General features: G+C 38.8%; 1 protein-coding gene across 4 annotated transcripts; it reads left to right on the plus strand.

The window, feature by feature from the left end:
- Positions 1-19: 19 nt before the first annotated feature.
- CEP70 (centrosomal protein 70) lies at positions 20-26,362 on the plus strand. Of its 4 annotated transcripts, none has more exons than XM_039323819.1 (18): positions 20-165; positions 1,135-1,498; positions 3,835-3,904; positions 4,476-4,572; positions 8,962-9,091; positions 10,607-10,787; positions 11,132-11,301; positions 13,010-13,069; positions 13,601-13,703; positions 14,542-14,630; positions 14,925-14,996; positions 15,405-15,507; positions 17,097-17,261; positions 17,610-17,756; positions 21,809-21,977; positions 23,180-23,294; positions 24,936-25,015; positions 26,218-26,362. In XM_039323819.1, exons 3-18 carry the CDS (start codon positions 3,896-3,898, stop codon positions 26,277-26,279), a joined length of 1,752 nt encoding a protein of 583 aa, XP_039179753.1. In that variant the 5' UTR covers positions 20-165; positions 1,135-1,498; positions 3,835-3,895; the 3' UTR covers positions 26,280-26,362. The 4 variants fall into 4 exon arrangements, with proteins under 4 accessions (XP_039179753.1, XP_039179757.1, XP_039179755.1 ...); XM_039323823.1 differs by having other exon boundaries at positions 26,221-26,362; XM_039323821.1 differs by having other exon boundaries at positions 1,135-1,475.
- Positions 26,363-26,418: the final 56 nt, after the last annotated feature.

Genomic DNA, 26,418 nt, shown 5'->3' on the forward strand with positions numbered 1-26,418 from the left:
GAGAATGGCTTACTCCGAGAAAGTCTGCAGAATCTCGCAAGGGTCGCTTCGGCTCCGCTTCTATGCTGGACCTTCTGGTTATTCCAGAAGGTAGAACAAGCAACGATTAGTTTAAATTGCAAGAAAATCGATTTTATTGGACATCAGAAAAAAAAAATCCTAATGGTGAGAGCCAATTAAAAAAAAACAGATTACTTTGGGTGTGTGTGTGTGTGTGTGTGTGTGTGTGTGTATTCTGTTTCAGTGGAGTTGCTAAACAGTCTGAATGACTATCTTTTAGGGATGCTGTAGTAATGGATTCCTGCACTAAATGGAGATGGACTAGATGATCTCAAAAGCTCTTTACAGTTCTTACATTCTATGGTTCTAACGTGCTAATCTGTAATTAGCAGTCAGTCCAACAAATTTAGTGAGTTTGCACAAAATACCAAACCATAAACTGTCTAAACCACTGGCTTTGCATATCATGTTGAGAACTAACCAGGCACATTTTAGCTTGGCATTTTGGATGAACAGTTATAATCTTGTTAATAAAGTGGGATAAAAATAAATAAAAATACGGGAAAAAAACTTTTTAGAAATAGAAAAATACTCCCCCCCCCCAAATAGGATCCTAAGGAAAAAATGCCTATGTCATGTTTTCAGTACAAAATAGGGAGCTTTTTTTCCTGACCCCGTTAAGTTCTTTTGTGGTATTTTATTGATATTACCAGCAGGTACAGAGAAGCAGGTGTTAAAAATGGAAATGAGTTCTCTCCTCCATTGTTTTGTTTTTGATCACTAAAACAATTACGGTACAGAGGATATTGATGCTAACGGGCTAGATCTCTTCTCTGGAGGCTCAAGACCCTCCACTTTCCCCCTCCCAGAGCATTCTTTTTTTTAATTTTAAGTAAGAATGCAGTCGTTGCAGCCACTATCCTCTATTCTCACTGGAATAGCTTTTTCTTGAATAACCACTCTTAGAATAACTCTACAGGCAGTCCTTTCTTTGGACCAGACGCGAGGTTGGAGGCAGCCTCGTCCATTAAATCGAATACCCGCACTGTTGAAAGCCTAAGAACCGCAGCAGCCAAAATGACGACGCTGTTGTCAGGGTCTGAACCTGTAATGTGCCTACTATTGTACTTCTAGGGCTCTGAAATTTGTCCAAAGGAACCTAAGGGTTCAGCTGAGCTTTGTGTACGGACGTCTGCAAGCAAGAGTTCCTCCTCTCCACCACCCTCCCTTGCCCAGCCGCTTGCGAAGAGCCCAGGGACTAAGAGGTGGAGACTGAAAGCCAAACCCAGGGGCGGCTCTACTTCAGCTTGAGAACCCGCCTTTAACGGCCGCGGAAGCTCACGCCCTTGCCTTTCGCCGAGCAGAAACAGGCAGCGGGAGAGAAGGCGCCTCTGAGGAAAGGGCGGACCGGGGAAGACGCGTGAAAGAAGCCCTGAGCAGCCTGAAGCCGGAGGAGGGCTAGGCGGGGAGCCGTGGTACATTTAAAGCAGCCTCTCCGGTGAAGCTGCGTTTCTTATAGGCCTTCTTGGCGTCGCTAGTAAAGCTTTGTTCCTTTTGCTCGTTGTAGATTTGAGGGCCATTTTTTTTTTTTTTTTGCCGGTGTTTAATAATAGATTAGATCAGGACTGCGGTTTTATAATGTTTAATGGTAGAACAGAAGCAGACTTGCACCTCGAACAGTAAGAATAGTAGAGATTGTATGAACTCGGCTGAGGGTCCCGGGCAACTTCCTATCTGGGGTCTGGCTACCTTAGAGCACGGGTCTCTAACCTTGGCAACTTTAAGACTTGTGGACTTCACCTCCCAGAATTCCTCAGCCAGCAAAGCTGGCTGAGGAATTCTGGGAGGTAAAGTCCACAAGTCTTAAAGTTGCCAAGGTTGAGGACCCTTGCCTTAAGAGCAGTGTTTCTCAACCTTGACAATTTTAAGGCATGTGGACTTCAACTCCCAGAATTCCACAGCCAGCAATGCTGGCTGTGGAATTCTGGGAGTTGAAGTCCACATGCCTTAAAGTTGCCAAGGTTGAGAAACACTGCCTTAGAGTCTTAGATGAAACACCCTTGCCTGTCTCGCCAGTGTTACCCGATCCAGTCTGCATCGTTCCTACGGGCCCCATGTAGTATATTAGGAAGCACTAATTAAGGGGAGAGATGTCCAATATTTTCACCAGATGTAGATGTAACTGCTTGTAGTAAGCCTTACTTTCGGTGTTGACAGTAACAGTGTGATCAAAGCTACTGGTGGTGCTTGGACTACCATCCTAAAAATGCACTTGAGTTTGACTTCTCAAAATATTTGGGATAGGTGTGATACTGTGGAAGGGAATGTTTAAGAGTGTACTTAGTTCAAGTCATGCAGTAGACCTAGAGACTGACTGATTATGAGCCATCAAGTCAGGTTTTTTCTACTCCTAGCAACCACATAGAGTTTCTCCATGGTAACCCTATCCCTATCCTGGTATCTCAGGTCATTCAGTAGAGAAGGAATGTACAGTACAGGTAGTCCTTGACTTACAACCATTCATTTATTGACCGTTCAAAATTAACAGTGGCACTGACAAAGTGACTTATGACTGTTTTTCACACTTATGACTGTTGCAGCATCCCCATGGTCATGTGATCTAAATTTGGACACTTGGCAACTGGTTCATATTTATGATAGTTGCAGTGTCCCAGGGTCATATGATCACCATTTGAGAAGCAAAGGCAATGGGGAAGCCAGATCCACTTAACAACAGTGTTACTAACTTTAATGGTTGCAATGATTCACTTAACCACTGTAGCAAGAAAGGGCGTAAAAATGGGGCAAAACTCACTTAATAAATGTTTCACTTAGCAACATAAATTTGGGGCTCAATTGTGGTCATAAGTTGAAGACTACCTGTAAATGATTTTCTTGCTTGAATCAGCTTGGAAATTGTTTTGATCTCTTGTGGGGATAATCCTGCTTGATTATTTAACTTTGTAGACACTGGTAGTCACAGAAGACTTTTGAATATATTCTTGGAAAGACACAAGTAACACCTGTTTCTTTTTATAAAGAAAAATGAGCTGTCCTACTGTAGTTTAGTTTTAGGGATAGCAAGTATAATTTCCCATTTTTCTTAAACAACAATGCATGCGTGTCTTGTCAATTTTTTTATGTTGTATCCACATGATATGTCTTTATCTCATCTTTTAGCTATGAGTAAGGCAGCAAGACAGTCTACTGTCTTAGTATTAAAGAAACATTTCCTCCTTTTGTGATACCACCCAAGGTATCACAAGGGCATCCTGAAAGGGTACTGAATTAGGCTTTGTTAGGACTGTGCAGCACTTTGGATCGAATCTCCCAGAGGTTGCTTCAATGGGTAAACATGGCACCTGCTTGGAATCCCTTGAAACAGCTCTTAACTGTTTCCAGAAATAGGTAATTGCTTACCAAATGTTCTCACATGTTTCAAAGGACATTTTGAAGACTGAATGCAAATACTGCATAGCTATATGCCCATTAATACGGGGTGAAGTCAGGGGACTTAAAACAGAGGTACAGTAGAGCTGGATAATGGGGACAACACAGCTTTCATGCCAATACAGATAGCTTCAACTCAGTAGAGGGGAAGGGCCCTGTATTAAGCGAATCTCATTTCAAAATCTGGGAGGGATTGATTCGTCTGAAGGCTTCTTTTGGCAAATTTATTTATTTTTTTTTTTTAAATATTTGTATATTTGAGACATTAGACCTATACAACAAATATATAGTATAACTTTGATCAGTTTTCCTCTTGCTGTAATGCTGTTTAATTTTTTTTTCTTTTCCTATGTCATTTCCTATGTCATTTCCTTTCATTTTCAGATTTCAGAAAAGATTGGCATCCTATCCACCAGTCAACTAAAGTGAAGAGTTCAAAATTACTATGATGGAGGTATTTTTTTGTTGAACCGTGCATAAGTAATATCATATGTTAAAGACACATAAAATTGAATTACTTTCAGCAAAAGTTCAATAGTTCAAAATATGTTACAGTAAAAAGTTGACCACCTAAGGGACTGAAAGAAAGTAGTCAACATACTGAGGTGGTCAACAAACAGAACAACTATACTGATACAAATGTGCCTCATTTTATTGTACAGCTTTTATTAGAGAATGTCATACAGAAAAACACATAATGAAAACATAGGAAAATCATTCGTACAATATTGTATTATACAAAATCAATACATTTGTTTTGATGTATTGTTCTTATGGTTTGATCATTTTTTCTGAAAAAACAACTCAGTTTTAGTCTGTTTCTTATTTTTATGAAGATAAGTGGAGAAAGCACACTCAATGCTGACTATACCACTCAGCATACATGGGCATTTTTCCATGGCAAATGACTATCTTCAATTTCTGTGTACTGTGTTAGGAGGAATGGCGGAGGATTGCATTAGAGAACAAGCTGGCAATACTTTGTAATTATAATATGAGAAACATTCTATTTTTTTCCACTGTAGCAAGAGCAAGAATGGGAAAACTTAAACAAGTTATTAAGACAACATGGCTTAAGACCTGTATGCCTTGATATGCCTGGAAGTTGCGGAAATGTGCCAGGTAACTTACTCTTTACTAAACTAATTAAATTCACTGTCAGAATCTTGCACTTCTGTTACTGCTTGAAGATTTAGATACTTAAGTACTCATTCATTTATAAAATATTATTTATTACTAACATTTCTGTGCATATCCACATCAAATGGTTCTGAGCAGTATGTGATACAAGAGAAACATTGGTAACCCATCAATGTAAGAAATTTAGGATAGGAAAAGTGATTTTTCACTAGTTAAGGGCAGTCTCAAATGGTCCTATCCTAGGACACAAAGTGATCCCTTAACATATAGAACTATGCAGAGCATTCCTCAATATGAAACGGCTGAGATATAAGTACATGAAAACAAAATATATTTATAGGTTGAAAAAGATACTTACAAGTACTAAGTTATGAATACTTGAATTATGCTTAACAGTTTTCTTTCAAGCAAGGAATGATGTTAACATTGTACATGGTTAAGGTCTTAATAGCATAACCAAACTTCTTTCTCTCAAATTTAGAATCCTCCACTAGGGCCAAATAGTTCTCCTTCCAAGTCTTCTGTAATTGAATGGCTTCCTCTTGACAATTACATGCCATCAAATCTCTTAGCGACTATGTAGATAAATTTTCTCCTTGAAGATCTGTCCCTAACCTTGGACTTCAGCTCTTATTAGTACTGTTCTTTTTAAATAATATTTATTAGTTTTCTAATTTTACATTTAGGTATTTAAAAAGCAACGTGGTGGCTGGGTTAATCAATAGTTCAATAACATACAAAAATCTTTAGTACAAATCTCAAGTTACAACATCAAATATTTCCTCTCTTTTTCCTTAATATCTGCTATCTTGTATTTAAGCTAATATAGTTCTTATTATATCAACTAAATAAAAACATCATTATTACATTTATGAATAAATTTTTAGCTTATACTTATCTTAATTACTTTTACATTCAGTCTTTATAAATCAATATCCAGTTATTGTTTTTTTCCCCAATTTTTAGTTTCCCATCAATATTCAAATTTAAACATTTTATATTTATAATTTCCAGGCTTTAGGTAACCAAAGTTTCTCTTATTTCAGTTCATAACAGAATCTAATATTCAAAATACACATCTTATCTATTTGAGTTCTATTTTCTGTTGTTCTATTTTCTAAAAGTTATCTATTTCCCACCATATTAAATTATCTAATTAATAATACAGTATCCCCTTTAATAAATCAAAACCATTATATTGTCTGGGTTAATCAATAAATCAAACATATTCATAATTTTTTTTCTTTTGGGTCTAAATTTTAAATATTAAACAAATAGAATCCTTATTTTCAACTAATTTCCAAATATTTTAAATTTAATGACCAAAATTCTCCTTATCTCAACTTTTTCCTTTAACCCTCTAATTAGTAATATGAAATCCCCTCTAATAAATGAAAACCCCAATTTTCTTCAGCCTTATTCTGGCTTTCTTCCTTTGCCAACTAGCCTTCCCTGTCAGTGTTTTTAAATCATCAAATAGATCTCCCTCTATTATTATATAATTTGAAATAAGAGAGACCATTTAGTTGCCATTTTTTGGGAAGGGCTAGCCCGTTTGTGTTCATTAAATCGTCTCCCTATTCCAATTCCCCATGATTGTCCTGATATGTTTATCTATTCAATCTGTTCTTCTTTCTCCTCAAATTTCTTCTGATTTATATAGAAAGTCTTTTCTATTTTCAGTGTTGTCACTCCCTTTTCTGGATTTTCAATTGTATTTGCTGGTCAATTAGGTCCTCTGTCTTAGTATTTGATTGTTCCATTTCTTCTGTTATCTTCTGCGTTGTTAGTTCTTTGGTTGTAGTCAAAATTTGGGTTTGTATATCTAAGCTGGTATCTTGTTCTTTTATGTTGCATCTTATTTTGTCACAAGCTGAAAGAATGGTTTCACGTATTGTTTTCAACATGGAAAGGATCTTTTCCTGGTCTTCACCCATATTCTCTTAATAGTGTGTTATGTTGAGGACTTTAAAATCAGATGTTAAAAATAATTTTATAATTAGGTATGGGACCTTTATTTCACGTATTATAGGTAGTCTTTATAGTAGAAGTCATTTGTCAAGTAAGATTTTATAGTCCAAGGTATTTTATCATCTCATATAATAACCAATGTTCCTCAGATAAAGAAATAGGAAAGCAATTCCCCACACATAAGTCTAAAAGTCAGTAAAGGTTTACATTCATAGTTCAAGCAGTCTAATTATGTTGCCCAGAAGTTCCCTTTACAGCTGAGTTTCTCACAGGTGGTATCTATCAAGGTGGAAAGCGTTTTATCTGAAGTCTGGACTTCAATCCAAGTCTCTTTTAGGCAATAAAAATTGTAATACCAAACTTTGCCACAGGATGTCACTGATGCCATTTAAAGTTTTTTAAATCCAAATTTTTTATAATCCTTTTTTCCAGTTTTATTTCCTTTTTGTAGATAAAAATAAAAGTCTCCAGTAAAAATAAGAAAAAAAAAATGGTCCCCAAGTTTCAGAAAATATAAATCCAATTAGATTAAAATTGTTCTTTTAGTGCTTTAACTCCCCTGGGTAGTCAGTCACTGCTGTTCTTAGAGGATGGGGTAGAAATTCCCTTCCCTCTCTCCTCACAGGGGGAAAAGATTCTTTGGGCAGCTTTTACAGGAAAAGAAAATACTTAGGATCTTAAAGAGAAGATCAGATCTCACCCAGTTTCATCCGCGTTGCTTTAGAAGTGCTTGATGGTAAGTTTGACTTCGGCTGTCTGCAGCTTAGTGACGAGCCACATTGCTATGGCCGGTCTTTCCTCCGCCAGTTTGGAGGGCTGCCCCAGATTGAGCGGAAGGTCTGCCGTGATCAAGTGGGGTCCCCTCCTTGCTCGTCGCCCCTACAGGGTAACTTTTGACCCTTTCCAGGGTCCCCCAGCGGAACGAAATTGAACGCGGAAGACAGAGCTCACCTTCCAGCGTCCGTGATGGCAAACCGGAAATCTTATTAATATTGTTCTATGTTCAGCCTTTGAGGAAGTGTCTAATATTGGGTACCAATGGGGTCCATTGGTAATTCTTTATTGGTTATTTATTTTAAAGATATATGCCCATCTAATGTTGAACTCTGGGAAGCTCCAATGATAAGGTATTATGAACCCGGTAGTTAGGAATTAAAGAGTTACTGTTTTCTTAATTAGTACTCTTAAAATCTGAATTCTTTCAGTCTATGAAGAACTTTGCTTATATTGAATTTAGACAGTTGCAGAAAAGTGGCCAATTACAGTGACAGAAGCATGCTTATGTTCCAGACTCAAAAGTTGGCTTAATGAAATTTATCAGTTCTCAATAGCAAGCTCATATTAAACAATTCTGTATGGTCTGTGCTTAGTTCATTGTTTAAAAATTGAATCATAATATTGATATTGAAGAAAGTTTTACTAATTTCTTAGGTATTGGTTTATTAGTCATGTGAATGTAAGAGTATTAGGGTATTGTCAGCCCTTTGAGTAGGCCAGGTCAGGAATCAGACACTGCAAGAATTATGGAACCTTACTTTATTGTTGTAAATATAATATCAGAATCTTTAACGCTTGCTAGAATTTCATCTGTCCTCTCCTATATCGTGCAAATTATCTTTGCTCTTTTCTTTATGCTTAGTTCTTTTCCGGGCTGAGATTTCATTTAGTCTCATTAATTGATGCTTTGCATTCCTATGCTATCTCTGCCTCCTTTTACAGGTATTAGGCCTTCTATACTATGCTGATGCCAGAATCTTGAGTGAAGAAATTGCTACTAAATGACTTTGTGTATTCTATTCAGTGGATATAAATGAAGCACAGTATTTCCTAAAGAATGTTCTTTAATAGCATTTTTCCATCTAGCTCAGCGATATAGAAAGTATCATAAAAGTCAACTTGCTTTGTTATTAATAATTGGAATTATTTTCTTTTTGCCAGCTCTTTGTATGATACACTTTTATCATTCTAGTTGATTTGGGAGATGCTTTAAAACAGTAGTTCTCAACCTTTTTAATGCCGCGGCCCCCAACCGGTCGTAAGTCAAGGACTACTCAACCGGTCGTAAGTTGAGGACTACTCAACTGGTGCAGCACCGTTTGCAGAATGGGACTTTTGGCGGGCTCAGCAGGGCAGAGACAGCCTGGACAATTCCTATTGGCTTTTGAAAGCCAATAGAATTAGACTCTATTCAAGAGAGTCTATTCTATTGGCTTTCAAAAGCCAATAGAATAAAAGGGAGTAGCACAGCTAAGGAAAAGGGGGAAAAAAATGGCGGACTGCGTTGTTTGGCGACCCCTATGAAATGGTCGTTCGACCCCAAATGTGATCCCGACCCAAAGGTTGAGAACCACTGCTTTAAAATAATGTATTTAAAAAAGCATTTATTTTTTAAAATACCAGACACAGAGAAAATTGTTATGGACAAACAGTCCTCGGAAGCAGTACAGCATGCACTGAAAACATTAATGGAAGAAACAGAGCGTCAGCGAAAAATCATTCGTGGCTTGATAGAAGACAATCACCAGCTTAGGTAATATATTTTCTTAGAATTCAATTGGATGTCATTCTCTAGATCAGCGGGTCCCAACCTTTTCTATACTCTGTACCCCTAGAACGCTTATGATATATTCTCGTACCCCTTACAAAAGTTCGAAATAATGGCAACGAATTATGCATATACACTATAATTTTGAAAACCCAAGTTTTGGCACCCCTTGGAATATCATCTCGCACCCCCAGGAGGGTATAAGCACCCCTGGTTGGGAACCCCTGCTCTAGATGAAACAGACTTCTCTTTGTCTCTCTTTCTCTTTTTCTCCCTCCCTCCCCCCTTCTTCCCTCTCTCCCTCCCCCCCCTCACACACACACAGATGTACATCATATAGATAAGAAAGAGGATGGTTTGAACCCTGATTTGTGCTTTCAAGCCTCGGATAGCAATTTTAAAAAAATAATCTTTGATTAGTTTAAACTAAGAATCCAGGGAAGACGTGGAAAGGGGCAGAAAGTCCTGAAGAAAAAATCTGGAGACTTTAGGGCCAACTCCAGTCTAGGTGATGGAATTCATAGAACAGTTTCTAAATAAGAGTGTGCGGGACAAAAATTGTGTTGTCTCACTTCCCATTTTCACTTAGCCCCGTCTTCTGGTCGCTCGGTTTGGTTTAAAGATTTCTTGGCTTTTCCATTCTGCTGTGGCATTTTGTAGATTCCATGCATGCTCTCCTCATCGTTGCAAAGTTTGCCATTTAATAGAGATTCTGTGAAAAGCTAACATTGGGTCAGAATTCCATACTTTCAAGGTGGATTCATTTCCTTGAGTTCTTAGCAGGGAATGAATGTCAACGCAGCTTCTTTGGAGCAAGATGAGCTTCCTTTATTCCAGTAAGTCCAGGCTGATGCTCTCTTCTGGTTGTGCATTTCAGGAGGCGTGACTTACACCAGGTGTGTCCAATCTGTGGCCCATGGGTTGCATGCAGCCCTGGGCAGCTAGTAATTTGGCTGCACAAGATCATACACTTTTAACATTATTATGTAGTCTACATACATTAATTACATATTACATATTTTATATGTAGCCCAAGACAATTCATCTTCACTCAGTGTAGCCAAAAGGTTGGACACCCATGCCTTAGACTATCTAGATTTTAATATATTGTCCAGGATGATACCATATAATACTATGAACCAAACTCTAAGGTGGTTTCTTTAGCTAGGTTATTGTATAGATCCACCTATGAATCTCCAATTTTGTTAAACTATATTGACTATAATAGAATTAAACAACATGGCCACAAATTGTACCCCCACACCCCATAAATAAACCCAGCCTTTTTCCTTTGCAATCCATGCTTTATAACTTCTGAACCAAATCATTATAGCTTGTTCAAGAAATATTATTAAAACAAAGTGATTTAGCAAATTGTGTGAACCTAGCTACAGTCTTTTAGGTGGATTCTCTTATGTTACTTTTGATTTGAACTTATTTGGGGATAGCCTATATAGTTTTCATTAAAGTTTATTTTTGTTTGGTTTGGTTTTTAATTAGAGATGAATTGCGCTTGGAGAGAAGTCGGGCTTCCCGACAGGAACAACGAGCTAATGATTTGGACGTTATTGTGGAAAATGTCAAACATAAAATATGTCAACTGGAAGACGAGTCAATAGCTAATGCTTCTCAGCAACATAACCAAGTCAGAGATCTTCAAAAAGATCATGAAATTTCACAGGTACTTCAATACTGTTCAGAGTTTGAAATTCTGGGAAGGTTTGTTTATTATAGATGAGAGGCTTTTTAAGAACAATAGCAGCTACAAAACTAATTCTAAATTGCATTATGTCAGACCACAGAGCACTTCAAATAAGAGGTGTCCAATCTTGGCAACTTTAAAATTCCACAATGAGCCATGCTGTCTTAAGTTGCCAAGGTTGGAAGCCCCTGCTTTAAATAAACAAGCAAGAAAAAAGTGAAAAGTGTTATCTCTAGCTGGAAGACAGATGCTTTCTTTAAAAGTGATAGTATGGCCAGCTAGTACTTTTTTTCTTTTGCAATTTTCTGGTTTTCTGAACCCAGGCAGTGTACCGCCACCAAGCGAAACAGTTGGAGGAGCAAGAAGAGATGATTGCCCATTTACAAAAGGAGCTTTCTAAGCTGGGTCTGGAAGAGCAGCAGCGTATCGCCACTCAGAAAAAAATGTTCCGCCAGTTTTGTAAGCAGGCTCCAAGAACTCATTTGGATCAGCAGTAAGAAATTCTGCATGGTTTTCAAAATAAGTCCTAGTTTTGGGGCGAGGTGCACACGTAAAAATCAAACTAGGGCGGGGGTGGGGAGGTGGAGCTGCCCCACGCGCCCCGCACCCGCTTACCTTAGGATCGCTGCAACCAGGCCTCTCATACCCTGACACCTGTCGCACCTTCTGCGGCCACTTGTGGCTGCACACCACATGGCGCATCGCACTGGGCCACTGCTCGCGGCAGAACATCACATGACTCGTACCGATCATGATACCACCACTTGCAGCAAGAGGCCACGTGGTTTGTCATGCCGATCACACTGGGTGGCAGCAGTGGCGCGATAGTTGCAACAAGCCGTGTGGCCTGCGAGCAGTGGCAGTGGCGCAATCGTCACAAAGAGCCATGTGGATTCTTGGTGCAAGCGGTGGTAATGGTGTGATGTGCAATGTGGCATGTAGCCGCATTTGGCCGCAGATGAATATAGGAATTATATGAGGTAGTTTTTCTCTGCATGTGCACATTGCACATTGTACTTTTTCTTTTTTAAAACATGCTTTGATGTGCAAATAAAGCAAAAGAATGAAAATCAAACAATGCAACCCCCCCACAACCCCAGTAAAATATACATAAAGAAAAAAAGTCAATTATCTTAATTTATCGTTTACCCTTGATTTCACAGAGAAATATTGATCAGCCTTGGCATTGTACTGATAGAAAACTACTTTATAGATGAAAAGTGAATATATTTAAATTAGCCTTGATTGAATCCTTCTGGTCTCACATTATCTTTTCAAACATCAAAGATCATCTTTTTTGCTAATGCACCTGAGTCTAATTGCAAATCTGCAATGTGTTTGCTACCAACTTAAATTGTACATCCTTTCTTTAGGGACATACAAAACTTAACATTCATACGGTTTGGGTTCATTTATATTATTTATATAATACGTTGATGGAAAAGTACTGTAGAATTCCAAAATTTGAATAGAATTGTTAATAAATAAAATAGCCCAGAAACATAGTATGAAATACGATGGGTGAAACCATCTTGGAAATACCATTTTGATTTCATATTTTTAAAAGACAGTTTCTATCTTCTCCTCCAGATGTTTTGGCCCATAGTATTCATCAGCCACAACCAGCAATAACAGGGTAAAATTTACAGAGTCTCTAGCTTGCCCATATTCATCCCACAACTGCTTGGATTTAATTTCACTTCCACAAAAAAGGGAACCCCTACTAGAGAAGTTTTAAGTTACATACGTATGGACCGCATACATAGTTGTAGGAATTTAGTTGTAGGAATTTAGAAAAAAGTTAATTCTTATTTTAATTTTTGATTTGAGAATTATTGCATGTATTTCATTTGCTCTATTTAATTTATATCTGCTTATTCAATATTATTAATTTCTTGACTCGGTGGATTTGTAAATGTGGATTTTTTTCTGACAGATAACATTTTCTGCAAAACTAATCTTTCTCAATGGCATACATATATCTTGCAAACAGTTGTCTTTATACTTAATGGCTATCTTTGATAGTTGAGCTTCTAGCAGAAAAATACAACAAACTATTAAGGAAAGATAGTACAGTGAGCTAAACTTTGTCTACAAATTCACATTCTTTCTTATAAAAGTTATTCTTAGGGCAGAGTGAGGTATCATCCACGTTTAACATTTGTTGATTTATATTAAATTAGGGTACTCTTCTTTTTCAGGATTGGGTGTCTAATTGATTATTATGAATCTCAGATCAGCCATATAAGAAAAGAACTAAGGTAGGTAAAATGGTTGGTCTTGTTCAATTGATGGTCTTATCCTATGACTGCAAGTCTTATCCTATGACTGCAAGGTATATTTCAGATGCCAAAATAGTTAAGAGAGACATATTAGTGGGGGATCACCAACCTCTCTTAGACTGTAACTTGCATCAGCCTTCATCACTTAGTCATGCTGTCAAAGATTGATGAAAGTTGGTCTTTAAAACTATTTGGAACATCACGTTACCCATCCCATCCCAATACATAACTGAGATATATGAAAAATTTCATTTAAAATTAGTAGGGCCAAGCAGTTGACATAACAACCTTACATCACATCCAACATTTTTTGAATAGACTTTGCTTTTTTTTTTATGTGTTCAAATTCTTTAGAGCCAACTTGCAAAAGGGGAAGGGAAGGTAGATGGAAGAAGAAGAAGCATCTTTTCGACCAAACAAATTTACGCTGTTAAATGTAAAAGTTTGTTTGGTACTTCCGTTTTGTACTTTCACTTAAGTGAAACTTACTTTAACCCAATTCCTTCATAGGAAATACAAGAAAGAGATCAATCATTTACAAGACGAAGGAAAAGATGAGGATGAATTCTTGAAGAATATAGATGCTACTGCTAATTACAAAGCTCTGCTTATGGTAAGGAACTTCTGTATAATCTTAGAGGTAGATCTGGAATCTGGACAACCTCTAGTCACAAAGTTATAACTTTCCCAGTTGGTAAATTATAGTATGATTCACTTTAGGATTATGCTGAAGGCATTGATTGATAGTCATCAAATGTATCCCACTAATGCAGTGTTTCCCAAACTTGACAATTTTAAGGCATGAGGACTTCAACTCCCAGAATTCCACAGCCAGCAACGCTGGCTGTGGAATTCTGGGAGTTGAAGTCCACATGCCTTAAAATTGTCAAGTTTGGGAAACACTGCACTAATGTCTACAAATGAGAAACCAAACTTAGAGAACCCACACAACCTTATACTCCAGTCATGAGGTACATATAGCCTCTACCATCATAGTTTGTATAAACTATGTATATCCAAAACCCATTCTGCTTTTTTCGGCAAGCATTCATTTTTTTGTAGCATAACTCATACTGCCTGCTATCTTTTCACTAGAATCTTCCTAATTTTCCCCTCCATTTTCCCATCTTTTGTAAACATTCTGCCAGATACAGCAATTCATCTTACTGCTCTTATTTACCCATTTCATTTGAAAGATAAAGCATTGCAAATTATATTTTATATCTTCCGATATTTTCAGGTAGTTAAATAAATGAATTTAAATAATTAGAATTTTTTTTTAAAAAATGTCCTATTAACTTTGGATTTCCTGGGTCAAACTTTAAATAAATCATCGTTTTTCAGCGTTTTAGTATCTTATTAATCGTCTACTTAATTGTTAGGGTAAGTGACAAAGTGCTATGTTGGCATGCATATGTATGAGTGTAATGTTTGTAATAAATATTTCCAAGTCTTTCCAGACACAAATAATTGAAACAAAAGCTCGAAATGAACAGCTTATGCATGAAAATACTAATCTCAAGAAAGAGATGGAAATTAGGTGAGTGGGAAAAATAATTTCAGCATAGCATGCATGCATGGATATGATTAAAATCCTGGATCCTAAATTCTGTGTGAAAACATTCAATACTGAACATCAAACAATCTCTACCAGATACTTTTCAACTATCTGATTCATTTTATCATAGCAATAGATGACCATTTAATAAACTTACTGAGAGCAACAGAAGCATGATCTGTGAATGTTTGGCCTTGTAAAAGCAACCACAGCAATAAATCTACAAGACAAATCTATTCATTGTGAAACTTCACAGAACCCTTTTCTTCCCTTTAGGCCAACTGTGCAAGAACTAAAATTTTATAAACAGCAAGTGAAGAAGCTGGAGAAAATATTAAAGAACATCAAGTAATGTATTTCAAACAAGCATTAATCATTAACCTGTTTTGCAGATGGATAAAAATCGAGACTGTGTAGTGATTATTGATCTGAAATCTTGGGTTTAGACACTTTAAAAGGGAGGAAACCAAAATGGGAGCACAACCAAAGAAAAAAATGAGTATAACTCAAGGGCCACTCAACCCATTTTTTTAAAATAATAATTTGTGCTTTTACTTTTTTCTGAGCTTTGAAAGCTATGATTTGTGTAAAACAAATACCTTAAGAAACAATTAGAATGCAATCTTTCACGTTTATGTGGATGCTGACCGTACAGTTTACTTTAGATTTTGTGATTCCATGTTTGGTCTATAAGGCCTGGATTATAGAACAATTTACTTAGTGCTTCTCCCTCTCCTCTTTCGGTTTGCTTGTTAGATCACTTGAGAGCAGTGAAGAAGAAAACATGAAAGAAAATAGAGAACTTAAAAAAGATTTGGGAGGAAGCCAGCTGCAGGAAGTTTGCAGAAGATATTTACAGGTGAGTGGATTTTTGTTGCAGAAATTCTGCAAAAAAAAAAAAAAAAACCCTATAAAAGGAAGAATAGGTTTCTCACTCATTCATATAGTGGAGAGGTAGGCAGCTATGGCAACGGTACGACCTATGGACTTCAACTTCCAGAATTCCTGAGCCATCATGGCTCAGCTATTCTGGGAGTTGAAGTTCATAGGTCATGAACAAGCTATGAATAGCCTCAGATTTACTGTTTGTTACTCTCCTCCTCTTTCATGGCTACGAGGATATTGTGCTTAGTTATGAGAAGCCTGGTTCTTCCAATTTAACCTAGTCTACTTAACACAGAGAACTGTGGTTTGGTTTAGATTCTCAGGGGGGAAAAAACAGTAGGGTTTCTGCTACTGATTTGTTCCCTAACTTGAATTTTGACAAATCATAATTCCTTGAATTTATACGACATCTTATTTAAACAAGAAAGGAAAAGGCAATGAGCTACCTCCTATTGCACGAAGCCATGTTTTCCCAGTTAAGTGTGTAACTGGGCCTGAAAATATGCCTTTATTAAAAGCTGGTGTTCATTTAACTCCTTTTTTCTCTAAAAATGCCATCTGACGTCAATAGAATTGAAGCTTTTCTTGAATGCTTGATTGTATTGAGAATAATCTCACTGGGTTACCAGCTGACAGCCTATATTTTCAGATTGTAGAATTGTACTGCTCTGACAACTGCTAAGACACTAGCTTCTATATGGGGATGCCATATTTCCTACAGTGTAACCTATTTGATGTTGCTTTACAGTAAATGTAACATTTGCAGTGTGGAATACCTATTCTCTTATCATTTGTATTGCAGGGAGAACAAAACTACCACACATCAATTCTAGTCAGGTGCAAACAAAATTATGCTTGTGGCTTTTTCCATTGTGACTTCCATGACTACCAGTCTTTCTTCCAGTTTAAACCATTTTTTATTATTCGTGCGAACTAGAATTTGCTTCGTAGTAAAAATTACCTCCAAAAAAAGCTTGCAAACCAAACCATAATTTAATGTTACCTCCCAGACAGACTGGTTTTGCTAAGTGAAAGCGCACAAGAAAAAGATGGGAGCAGGCTTGTTCATGCAGTGCTAAATCATGGTTTGCTGTTGTGCCTGGACTGACCCACTATATTGGCCAAAGCAGTGTACTTAATAAGTATAATATAGGCAAACGTCACTGAATAGTACCATGGGTGTTTAGTTAAATCGTATATTCTGTGTTAAAAATGTAGTTTCCTTGCTAAATCTTGAAACACAGGGAAGTAGTGAAAAATTAATATGTTTGGGAGTTGGTGTGTAGGAAGAAGCCTGATTATCAAATACTTCACAGGAGGAAGTCCATCATAATCGCTGTTGGAGCAAAACCCAACAGAAGTGCAGCTGTCTTAGATCTTATTATTTCAATGAAAGAGTTGAATGTTTGCCTAACTGTCCATTTAAACCTGGGATTTTAACTAGGGCTGGATTGTACTCAGTGTTCCTCAGATGTAATCCGTGTTACTCCAGCCATGTGTCTGGAACGTTTTACAAAGATTAGTGAATAATGATTCTTTTTTTCTAATATTTTAACTCCAAAGGTATTATCCAGCATTGACTCTATCATCAGAAGCCCAAGGAGAGCTCCTCTAATAACACTCATGCAGAAAAAGGGCCTTGGGAAAAGCTGCACTGAGGAGGGAAGTGGATTTGAGCATCTCCCTGTTGTGATTGAAATCTGGGCTGACCAGCTAATGGCCCTGAAGGTACTGGTGATCTTTGATTGCTCTCTTCAGCCTGGGGAGCTGCCCCTGTGCCTGGTTCTTCCAGTGCACGTCCTCTGTGTTTTCCACATGTCTTTTCCGTGAGTGTAATTTCAACGTACGAGTAGTTAAATAATAACAAACGTATCTTGCAGCAGAGAATTTTTTACGCTGTAACCTGTGAAGTCTCTCTCTCGCGCGCCCCATTTGAAATATTTTGTTTTTAAACAAGGAGAAGCATAATGGGAACCTAATAATGAGCTTCCCACAGTATCCTGTTAAATTCTTACACTGAAAGCCCAAAAGAATAACACACCATCTTTTTTTTTTTATTATTGTCGTTCTTTCAAGATCTTGCATCAGTCCCTGAAAAAGCTATCTCTACAATTAGTTCCTTGGTATACCAAAACTATGCAGGATACCAATGAATGTATTAGAGTTGAGGACCTTCAGCAAATAGTAAATGAAATCTCTGAAGAAGTAGGCAATGAAGAAAAGGTAATTTTGTTCAAAAGTACTGATTATTCAGAAGTATCAGTTTAATGTGTTACCTATGTGGAAATAATATAATAATAATAATTTGTCATTTTGGGCCTGAACGTACATATGCATTCATTCATATGGATGTAATGTGGGCTTATAATGATGTCAAACGTTAATTTGCCTATTAGAAAACGACACCCTAGTACAGTGATGGCGAACCTTTTAGAGACCGAGTGCCCAAACTGCAAACCAAACCCCACTTATTTATCGTCGGGTGCCAGATGGGTATGGCCTACTGCGGTGGGTGTGGTTGGCATGGGCGTGGCCTACTGGGTGGGTGTGGTCAACTCACCGTCACTTGCGTAAGGAGCACTTGTGCGGGCCTGGGCAGGATCGGGCCAGATCTGAGAGTCTCCAGCGGAGGGGGTGGGTGGGACCGGAGCAAGCGCCGGGGCATGGTCCATTGGAGGAGCCTCACTGAGCCTCAGGCAATGCAGGGGCCCATGGACAATGGCACGGACTGCCTGGAGTCCTGGGCAGCGGAAGTCAAGCACCCAGCCTGGCACTTGAGCTCCCCCGGCACCAGGACCCCACAGTCCTGCCTACCCTAGCCGCATTTCCCTGAGGGGGTGCCCAGTTGCATGGTGAGTGCAGAAGGGCAAATTGCATGGGTCAGAGGGAAGCCCATTCCCTCTCCATGTGAGGAGACCTGGCTTTGTAACCAAAGCATCCTCAGCAATAGGATGGGAGACCACCAGGGGATGGCAAAAGGGCCACAGGGCTGCTGGTGGCCAAGTGCTAAGGCAGGACTTTCCTCAGGCCCTCCCTCTCATTCCAATCTCCCTGCCTCCCTCCTCCCTCCTTCCTTCCTTTCTCCCTCCTTTTCATTCCCATCTCTTTCCTTCCTCCCTCCCTCCTTCCCCTCCTTCCTCTAGCTCTCTTTCTCCCCCTTTCTCCAAAGTCCAAACACGTGTGTGCTACTTTCCTTGCTCACACTATGCATGCCCACAGAAAAGGCTCTGTGATAGAGGATTAAACAGCTGGGTGATTTTGGGCCAGTCATTCTCTCTCAGCCCAATCCATCTCCCAGGTGTGTTGTGAGGAAAATAGGAGGAGAAAGGTGTGTTGGATATGTTTGTTGCCTTGAGCTATTTATAAAAATAGTATAGGCCAGATATAAATAAAAATAAAATTAATTCATTAATACTGGATTTCAGGACCTGTACTGATTTTCTAGACACATAGGAAACCAATCAAAAGTAAGCAGCAGGTTGCCTAGAAGAAGACTGCAAAAGATGAGAGAGGGGGGGGGGGAGAGAGAGAGATTCATTCTGTGTTTCACAGCCTCATGAGTTTAATGAGATTTATTCCTAGATATAGATGTGCAGGACTGGTGTCTTAAAAATAACTGTCCTCTCGGTGCACACAGATTTGAAATGTTGGGTAGCGTTGGATAGATTGGATTTTTCCTTGTTGCAAAGGATGGCTTCAAGCGGGGATGATGCAAGGAGCCCAATAATCTTCCTTCCTTTTTCTTTTTTTGAAAGCAGAACCAGCCTTTTTTTTTTTTTTTTTTTTTATTGAAATTTTTCAAAAGTTTTACAAATAAAAATCCACCCCCCCCTCCCCAACCACCCCACCCCCCCCCCCGACTTCCCAGAACTGAATATAGGATTATTTAACAAATATTTTAAAAATAACATTTGCAATTTATAAAATAATTAATAATAATAATAAAAATCACAGTAATAATATATATAGAAATAATATACATAACATAAACTTTAAAATGAATAATATATACTAAAAAAGAAAAAAAATAAAAAATAAAAAGAGAAGAGAGAGAGAGAAAGAAGAAAGAAGAAAGTAGACGAAAAATAAAGCATATATATATATAAAAAAAAAAAAATATATGAATAATAATACATTAAAAATGTATATATATAAAAAAGAAAAAGAAGAAAGAAAGAAAGAAAAAACAATCATTACAAATTATAAAAAGGCTAAATAATATTTTTCCATATCCAAATTATGTTGTATAAAATTTATCCATTTTTCCCATACCGCAAAAAATTTTTCTTGAGATTGCTCCTTTAAGAAAGCCGAAATCTTTGCCATTTCTGCCAAATACGAAACTTTATGAAACCATTCTTGTAAAGTAGGCAAAGATTCCTTCTTCCAATATTGTCCTATTAACAACCTAGCGGCTGTAATCAAATTTAACATCAATATAACCTCCTTAGCATCACAGTCAATAACAATACCTAGTAAAAATAATTGCGGAGTAAATTTTACCCTTCTTTTAAAAATTCTTTGAATATTCCACCATATCTTAATCCAAAAAGCTTTTATATGCTTACACGTCCACCAAATATGGTAATAGGTAGCATCCAAATATCCACATCTCCAGCATTTCGGCTGTAGATTAGGGTACATAATAGACATTTTCTTTGGGTCAAGGTGCCATCTATAAAACATCTTATAAAAATTCTCTCTTAAATTTTGCGCTTGTGTGAATTTAACATTTCTTATCCAAATAAGTTCCCAAGTATCCATTGAAATCGTTTCACCAATATTCTGTGCCCATTTAATCATACAATCTTTAACTAGTTCAAGTTCTGAATCTAATTCCACTAAAACCCCATAAACTCTCTTAATATGGGTTGGCCTTTGATCTCTTACTTGTTTTAAAAAAATTCCATCTTCACTAAGCCAGCCCATTTTACAATCCATCTTCCATCTATCCACTATTTGTCTATATTGGAACCATGAATAAGTTAAGTTTTCATGTGTTAATTCTTCCAAAGATTTTAACTGCCAGTCTTGGCCATCCCATCTTAATAACTGTACGTAAGAGACCTTGTCCATATTTACCCCTTTCCTTATACCTTCTATGGCATGCCGAGGTATAGCCCATAATGGTATTTTGAAGTCACTTTTATAATACTTTCTCCACACTCTTAGCAAAGAGTTTCTTATAATATGAGACTTAAAAACCCAATCCACTTTTTTATTAAATATTAAATAGGCATGCCATCCAAAAGCAGAACCAGCCTTTTATATTAAGGCTCTGCTCGCCTTCCCAAACTCCAAACTCACGCGTCCTACTTTCCTTGCTCACCTTCCCAAACTCCAAACTGGAGTAGGACGAGGAAAGTAGGACGTGCGTGCGAGTTTGGAGTTTGGGAAGGCGAGTGAGGATGCGCAAATTTGGAGTTTGAGAAAGCAAGCTAGGAAAGTAGGATGCGCAAGTTTGGAGTTTGGGAAGATGAGTGTAGGACGCGCGCCTTCCCAAACTCCAAACATGATATTAAAGGGGGTGGAGGAAGAAATGATTAATAAGGGGGTGGTTGATGTGTGTGTGTGTGTGTGTGCGCGCGCGCGCGTGCGCGCGAAAGAGAGAGAGACAGAGGTCCCCTTTCTGTAAGTTTGCTTATTCTGCAATGCTTTCCTTTCCGACACATTAGCTTCCCTGCTGGCTCAATCTTTCTTTCTGCTGCTTCTACCGCCCAGATCTAGGGCTGCAGAGCGATTTTGCTCCCCTCCCCCCACGCCCGATCTGGGCAGCGGAAGTATTTTCAAAGTCTCTGAAACTCACATCCATGGCCATGGAGTGATTTTATGGTGCTTCAGTGGCTTGATGCGGATGCCGGAAGCCTGGAAAATGCGGTGGGGGAAAAGCGGCAGTGCAATCTGCACGGTGGGTGGGTGGGGGGGGAAACGGCGGCGATCCAGGCAACAGAGGCCTTTTCCCACCATCCAGCCCGGGCTCTCAATGCAGAGAGAAAGAGAGCCGAGAGCGCAGGCGCACATGGAGAGGTGGAAGGGAGCAGTCTGGCCCCGCCTCCCTCCAGGGTGATGGTTTGCGTGCCCACAGGGACAGCTCTGTGTGCCGTCTGTGGCACGTGTGCCATAGGTTCGCCACCACTGCTCTAGTAGTTCTTTTCCAGTTATTGTATCTGGGAGAATCCTAGATTTCAGACAGAATACATCCCCAGGGTTCTATTATGTTTAATCAGGATTGAAATGATCAGTGGGCTCCTTTTGTTTTTATTTATATCCTACAGAAAAGTCTGATTCCTTCACAACAAACCTTGTATACCATTGTCTGTCATTTTCAAAAACTGTTTGATGTGAAGACCCTAAATGGCATTTACCCTCGAATGAATGAGGTTTATACAAAACTTGGTGAAATGATCAATGCTATGAGGAACCTCTGTGACCTCTTAGAACTAGGTAAGAATCTGTTGCTCTTCCTCTAACCTGCTCAAGGTCAGACCAGGATAATGTGGGGACGAGGAAGAGCTCAGCTGTGTTCTTTGAAAGGGCATGATAACTTTACCATAAGTTTTGCAGGAAAAGAATGGCTGCTGTAAAAAGTTTACCCAAGGGAAATGCTTTTCCTGCATCTTAAATTTAATTGCAAATGTATGTTGAGGTAAAGCAAAAGTTGAGGATGGAATAATAAAATGGAGAACACATCAGCAAATCATATTGAATTCTACAAATATTTTGTTTGGTTTCATTTTAATGTTTAAAGTTTGGTCATATACAAGCTCAGCAAAAGCATGTTGCAAAAGACCATTAAATGCAGCACCAGATTTGCTGTTGACTCTTTCGGCGTTACAGATTTTAAAAACCCATGTAAGGCAATAGTTCTGCAGCTCCCAGGACTGTATTACATGGCCACAAGAAAGACTGGAAATACACTTTGGAAGAGATCTGATAGCTGCTTAGCTATGACCTTACAGAAAAGCCCATCATTTTTTAACATGTGGAAGGATGAATGGGAAGCAGGTTAAAATCGTCATATATTCCCCATGTGCATCTCCCTCCCTCCCTCCCTCCCTCCCTCCCTTCCTTCCTTCTTTTAATTGTAAATTATTATTATTTATAGTTTTAATGTTTACTGGATTTTAATGTTCATAAGACATCCAGAGTTGCCTGTAGGCCAGGTGGGTGCCATACAAGTTTAATCAATCAATCAATTACTCCGAGTAAATCAATCAATCTCCACACAGTCCTAATTCTCTTTCTAATATCCTAGTGCTGTTCTAAATGCCCTTTTTTTTCTTCATTGCCTATAAAGGAAGGTTTTCTTCCTATAAAGAAATGACAGGAAGGAACTTTCTTCCATTCCATACTGTTGGCGTGATCCAAGCCAGTCTTGTGAAATATCAGGGTTTCCAAAATACCAGGATTGCTTTGTTAATCCTCTTGGTCTTATCCTTCCATTATCAGTACCACAATCATTTTAATGGGTTGTTAGTTTCGCCTTCCCATTAAAAACTCTGGTATGCTGCCTTGCACAATATTTTCCTACATTGCTTAGTTTGGATGTTTGAGTTGGCAACCATTTGAACAGCTTGCTGTTTAATTTGCTCCCACTTATCTATTGTGAAATGTTGCACAGAAACTGATACAATGTTTCTTCATAGATAGCTCAGCACCACCTAGTGTCCTGGTGAACACTGTTGGAAAGCTATGCAATTTGTTTAATGAGAATGTGGCCTGGCAGGTGGAACAACTCCTGGGCACACAAGACATTGAAAGGTATGTAGATCTTCATAGTTAACTAATTGTAGCTTTACAAAGATGCCTTTAGCCCTACATTCTAAATTCATAATGGAGAGAGAATGGTGTGACATCTTGTTGGATATTTGAAGAACACTATCATGGCCATCGTAGCCATATTACTCAAGGCAAATGCTAGACAGCTTTTTTGGACTTTTTGGGGCTTAATTTCCAGTGTCTTGATCCTCTTTGCCTTTCTCTGAATATGTTCCATTTTCTCACAGTGCTCCTTAAAAATGGGGTGTTCAAAAGTGGATATGGGTACTTTAGACGAGGCCTGATCATGGGAGAAGAGAATGGAATGCTTAATTCTTCTGCTTAAGTATTCTTTTGATATCACAGGTAGTCCTCAATGATACTAACTCTGTCCCTAATGATTTGGTCCTAAAAGGAGATGTCACACGGCCACACTAATTTATGATTGCAGTTGCAGCAGTTCCAGTCGCCATTAGTAGGTGAATCCCACACAGTCACAGTGTCCTGTGATCATGTGATCATTTGCAACTTTTCTGCTGGTTTCTCCATTGACTTTGCCTGTTGGAAACTGGCAAGAAAGGTCACAAATGGTGATCACATGACTGGATATTGTAATCCTCGTGATTGCCAACCAGTTGCCAAATGCCCAGATCACAATCATGTGACTGCAAGAATCCTGCAACAGCTGCAGGTACAAGGAATAATCATAAGTCCCCTCATTCTGTGCCATTGTAACTTCAGAGGGTCAATGAATAAGTGATTGCCGAACGAAGACTGCCTGTACATTTCTGCTGATAAGACTTTAAAACTACATTTGTCTTTTTTGCAGCCACATCACACTGCTGTCTCATACTCAATTTGCAGTCAACTGTAATTAGTTGACCACCGTGATAAGATTAGGGCAGTGATGGCAAACCTTTTAGAGATTGAGTGCCCAAACTGCAACCCAAAACTCACTTATCACTGGGTGCCAGATGGGCGTGGCCTGCTGGGTGGGCGTGGCTGTGGGGGATCATGGCATATTGGGTGGGTGTGGCCAAGGTGGGCGTGGTCACTTCAATGTTGCTCGTGGGGAGGGACGCCTGTGGGGGGTGGGCAGGATTAGAGATCCAGGGGTCTCTGGTAGGTGGGGCAGTAGGCAGAAAGAGGCTTGTCCTGCAGGGTGAGGTGAGTCAGGCCGGGGGTGGGGAGGATGCTGCCTGACACCATCGGCCCCTGCATGGGTGTCCGTCAGCAACTACAGCCTGCCGACCCCTCAACCAGCGCACTCTGGGGCTCTGCAGCCCGCCAGCAGTTCAAATAAACCACCTCTGAGTGGGATGGCCAGCCAACAGCTGAGGAGGTGATGCAGTGGGTTGTGCCTGGGAAAAGGAGAGCATGCAAGGCCAGGAAGGACGGGACAGAGGGGAGGGAAACCAGCCGTGCCGGGATGCATCCGGCCACGTGGGACCTCAGCGAGTTAGCAGGTGGCTGGTTGAAGAGGGACAGTTGCCATCTCTGGGGGGCATGGCGCGCATGCCTACAGAGAGGGCTCTGAGTGCCGCCTCTGGCATGCGTGCCATAGGTTCGCCACCACTGGATTAGGGCATGTTGTTTAAATAACAAAAGGAGAGAATGGATGTTTGTCAAATTGATATTTTTCAGCATTATCTACAAGTTAGAAGAACATGATGACTTTTTCCCAGCATTTCATGCTCTTATTAACAGCTTACTTCGTGTCCTGGGTAAGCACTTTCTGCAAATTAATGATAATGGATAGAGGGGCCTGGGCTTTCAGTACATTATTCCACATGAATTTTGTTTTCACCAGAATTTAAGGGCAACATTTAGCTGTCTTTTGAAATATATCACAAAAAAATGTATAATTATATGGCATGATCCGTTGTCCTTGTAAATCAATGTTGCATATCCCGCCTCAAAAAAGTATTGAGAACAGCAGTCAAAGACTACCCAAAGTTATTGCTGAATAATGTCTAGAACAGGGGTGTCAAACTGCCGGCCCGTGGGCTGGATGCATCATAGCGAAACCACGCCCACCCCATTGCCGGCAATGGCAAAAAAGTTGCGATATGTCGTGACACGTCACGTGATGTTGCGAGTTTGACACCCCTGGTCTAGAAAGTAATATTATAAATAATTATAACTGCAAAATAGTTTTTCACTATTTGCATTCTTCTCTTTTTGTAATATACACCAACGTGCTTATTACCCTTGCTATCAGGACCAAGTAGAAAGTGATTTTAGGATTATTCAGCAAAATTCATAGTAATTATATAAGGATTGTTTTACATTGGCTGGTTATTGGGGGGGGGAGCATTGCCAACCATTCAGCAGGACAATTCACTCATGATGTTGCTGAGAATGATATAGTGTTTAGTGTGACTACATCTTTTGAGAGGCTCCATGCATTTGCTTTGAAGGCATTTTAAGGACAGTACCCCCAAATACTTCCCCTTGGATTGCCACTGAGGGTTGCTTGTTTTTACTGCCATTTTCTTTGGAGGAGTCCACTGTGAATATAGGTGAGATGACCTTGGAAAAACCCCTGAAATAGCCATGTTCAGCCTTCATGGGGACATACTTTTATGAAGTGTAGCAATACTGCAAGCAATGAACCACTCTGAACTGTGTGATTTGTTTCAGAAGCTGATGAATGTTTATTTTAAGAAATCCTTAGAATGTATAGTAAACTCTGGTCATTTTGAGAGTGGGGTTCTATACTTCCAGACTGGAGTTTTCCATTCATAAACTAATTATAGCCTGGTTAATTTATATTTACTTCTGAAATGTAATGAAAATTTTACATAGTTTATAATATAAAGTATAAATATGGGGCCATACATTTTAAGCATTCCGTTGGATATCTAAAAATAAGTGATTATTGAATTGAAAAGGCAAAATGTGTGCAAAATTGCTTTTGTTTCAGAAGTCAGAAGTCTCTCAGAAATATTACCTGCTGTACAGAAGCTGAAATGGATGGTCCAATAATATAAACTAAATGTAAACTTTTAACATGTTGACTACCTCTTAATGTATTTTTCAATATTTTTATTAAAAATGTCTGAATGGAAGATTTGTTGAAGATTTGTTATTTGCTTTCAATAGCATAGGGACCAAGTTTTCAAAG

Source organism: Crotalus tigris, unplaced genomic scaffold (genome assembly GCF_016545835.1).
Source record: "Crotalus tigris isolate CLP2741 ecotype Arizona unplaced genomic scaffold, ASM1654583v1 scf7180000024282.1769268, whole genome shotgun sequence".
In the NCBI taxonomy this organism is placed as follows: domain Eukaryota; kingdom Metazoa; phylum Chordata; class Lepidosauria; order Squamata; family Viperidae; genus Crotalus; species Crotalus tigris.

Excerpts from the sequence above, each read along its gene's own strand:
- CEP70 (XM_039323819.1), top strand. Across the intron at positions 10,788-11,131 it reads AAGATCATGAAATTTCACAG|GCAGTGTACCGCCACCAAGC; the intron begins GTACTTCAATAC and ends TTCTGAACCCAG. Across the intron at positions 14,997-15,404 it reads AAAATATTAAAGAACATCAA|ATCACTTGAGAGCAGTGAAG; the intron begins GTAATGTATTTC and ends TTTGCTTGTTAG.